This window comes from Austrofundulus limnaeus, unplaced genomic scaffold (genome assembly GCF_001266775.1).
Source record: "Austrofundulus limnaeus strain Quisiro unplaced genomic scaffold, Austrofundulus_limnaeus-1.0 Scaffold308, whole genome shotgun sequence".
Lineage (NCBI taxonomy): Eukaryota > Metazoa > Chordata > Actinopteri > Cyprinodontiformes > Rivulidae > Austrofundulus > Austrofundulus limnaeus.
Window position 1 is genome coordinate 209,162 of NW_013952710.1, and position 3,058 is coordinate 212,219.

General features: G+C 38.9%; 1 protein-coding gene across 1 annotated transcript in view; it reads right to left on the reverse strand.

Annotated features, from left to right (window-relative positions):
* dgat1b (diacylglycerol O-acyltransferase 1b) overlaps positions 1–3,058 on the reverse strand; it is a gene marked incomplete in the record, with an annotated part of 31,760 nt that overhangs the window by 9,682 nt on the left and 19,020 nt on the right. Inside the window, 3 exon segments of the mRNA XM_014021868.1 lie at positions 44–161; positions 252–320; positions 622–750. Of these exon segments, the coding sequence (XP_013877322.1) occupies positions 44–161; positions 252–320; positions 622–750 (316 nt within the window).

Genomic DNA, 3,058 nt, shown 5'->3' on the forward strand with positions numbered 1-3,058 from the left:
AAAAAAAAAAGAAAAAAAAAAGAAAAGAAAAATGATTCCAGCACGACTTTTCCTCACCATCTCAAACAGTCTCCTGAGCAGGAAACGCTTGCGGACTTTGGGCGAGCGAGGGAAGTTCAGCTCGTAGCACAGCGTTGGAGCAAAGACAAAGTAGTACATGTCTGCAGAGACGGACAGCAGCTCAGRAAACGGGACAATGAAACAGAAATGACTCAGTTTGCATTAAACRGCAGCGGGACGTGTTGGAGTACCTCTGATTGTGAGGTTGCCAGGATAACACACCTTGTGTTCATCTCCTCTAAAGTGCTGCGGTGAYGGACCTGTTGTAGAGGACATGTACAGTTTTAGGTAGAAACTCAGCAGCATGAAACAACAATGACATGAAAACTTGTATTTTAAAACACAACGTACACCCACACTGACATATAGAGCGTTTTTTGTAGGACAATCAACATGTAGGAAATCTGAATTAATTATCTAAAATCTGCAGTGTGACTCATTCACCAGTAGGTGTTGCTCTAACAGCGTGAACTACTCCATTCAGGCTGAATCCCTTCTATCAGTGTTCTCATGCTTGGCCTTTAGGTCAAGTTAAAACGTGAAGGTGACTCCAAGACTTACATGAAAGAGACCTGGAGAGTTTTTTGGCCTTGACTGAGCTCAGCTCCCTGCACCAGAGGTTCACATCCTTATAGGAGTACAGCTTGAGGAAGAGGATGGTGTAAGTACCCAGTGTGACCACACCACCAACTGATGAAAAAAAAAAACAAGAAGTGTTTGTTAACAGGATAATAACAAGAACATAATATCTTCCAGTCTGGCTGCTGCCTTTTATACCAGAGCTTTAGACCGGGGCTATTCAACTGGCGGCCCACCAAAGTTCGGCCCATCATTTGGTTCATTCATCTCTTAAGCCCAAACCCCCAATTTTCTACTTTAATTATTATAAGCTCTTTTAGTTAAACATGGACATGTGTTGTATCAACAGAAACATCAGAATCTTGTCTAAAAACTGCTAAAAACCATTTCTACGCACACTCAAGACAGTTAAAATCACAAGCAGTTTAAGATAAAAGTGAAAATAAAATTGGTTTAAAATTTGGCAARTCAGAGATGTCAAAATATTATTTGTGTTAAATATGAGGCATAAYGTCTTCTTTTTGTCTGATATTGTTTAATTATCACTACTTTTATTAGGGTTCTGTATGTTGTATTCATGATTAAATRCAGCAAAATAAACTATTTCGAAGGTAACAGATCTTTATAATRCTTGGTTTATTTACATAATGACTTTAATTGCTGGATGTTCGGCCCCTGAGCTTTGACCTGCAGTAACTGTGGCCTCTGGAGTGATTTAGTTGAACAGCCCTGATTTAGACTCATCTTATGTTGTGAAACAATGACATTGTAGCTGTAGATAAGATTATGTGTAATCTCATTATACTRCCAGATCTCATGCAATTATTATGTGCTGTGGATGAGTCTCAGCTACTAMCACATCATGTTTTAGMTCAATGTTGATAGWACTGACTAAGTTAWAACCATTTTTGTGTTTGTTAATGTTGATTAGTTGTGGCAGCTATCCTACACTAGAGTGACTCCCAAAGATAATCAGCCGTCGGCACACATCCGGGGATTACTTTCTGAACATCTCTATCAAAATTCATCCATTGGTTCATGAGATATTTTGGTAAAAGACCAAACAACCTTTGGGCAGAAACATTAATGCCTGCCTAGGTCAGGAGTGTCAAACTCATTTTCACAGAGGGCCACATGAGGAATTAACTTCCAAGTTTAACCTCGACTAAACATGAAACGTCATGTTCTTCGTGTCATTGCTCAGTACCACTAACAAACAAGAACTGAGCTCTATGTGGTATTTCCTGCATAGAAACGATGTTTTAACATGTCCTCTTATAAACACTTAAAAGTATGAATACAGAAATATTACTGAAAGTAAGAGTTTTACTCACTGTTGAGTTGGGGTAATTATGAGCTCTCCAACTTTCTGGCAAKAAATTCCCATGAACAAATAAAAGTATTATGGGAGAGGTACAGTAGTTCATGGTCAATGCTGGATTAAAAACAGCTTATTTTGAGACATTAAACCAGGGCTATTTAACTAAATTGCTCAGGGGGCCACACTTACTCAAAGCTAACAGCTCTGGGGCCAGACATGTGTTATCCTTCACCTTTTACATGTGTTTACTTTGTTATATTGAAACATAAAGTTTACAATTAATATAAAATGTATATTTTGTATAACAACTAAGTAAAAAAATAAAAAATGGAGGGRCAGACAGAAGTCACCTGTGGGTCTTGAGTTTGACACAYGTGACCTAGGCCTTTCAGCAACAAGCAATAATAGCCTTTATGTCACAGCCATTGATGACTTATTTCCATTAAAATTCWGGCCATGCACCTYCCTTCCACTTCCTGCCTGTTGTTTTTAGCGTTAGCTGCACAAAAGTTAAAGCATCTGTGAGCTACTGGTATAAAACGTGAGTTGTGTCCACTAACCAGCAGGTACAATAGAGTWGTTAGTTTTTCCTCCATTTTCCTCTTTATAAGGAGTGAAAGGTGACAGCGGTGGATCATAGCAATGCAGGGAAAACTTATCTATAAAAGCTCACGCTCGCGTTTGTAATCTGCATTTCTAATCTGATGATATTTGAGAGCCAGCRTCAGAAATGAGAAGACGGAGGTTACAAAAAGGGAAATGTACAATCCACCCCCCCAACCCAAACCAAACAAGTAGCCTATCAATTTAAAGCCCAGACTCTGCTCTTTCCAACAATATAAGTGTCACAGCTCTACGTGAAAAATTCACAGAACAAGCAGCCAAGGAATAGCGAAAAAGGCTAAATTCTGGAACTGTTCGGTATTTTTTAACCTAGAACTCAGAGAAACACAACAACCCCGCCGAACATTTAAACCAGGGGCGCCCAAACATTTTCCCCAAGAGGGCCAAAATGAAAATCTATCCATGGCTGCGGGCCAAACGCAGTAATATAATACATGAAATACAAATACTTTTTTAAGTAAAGTCCTTTATTTT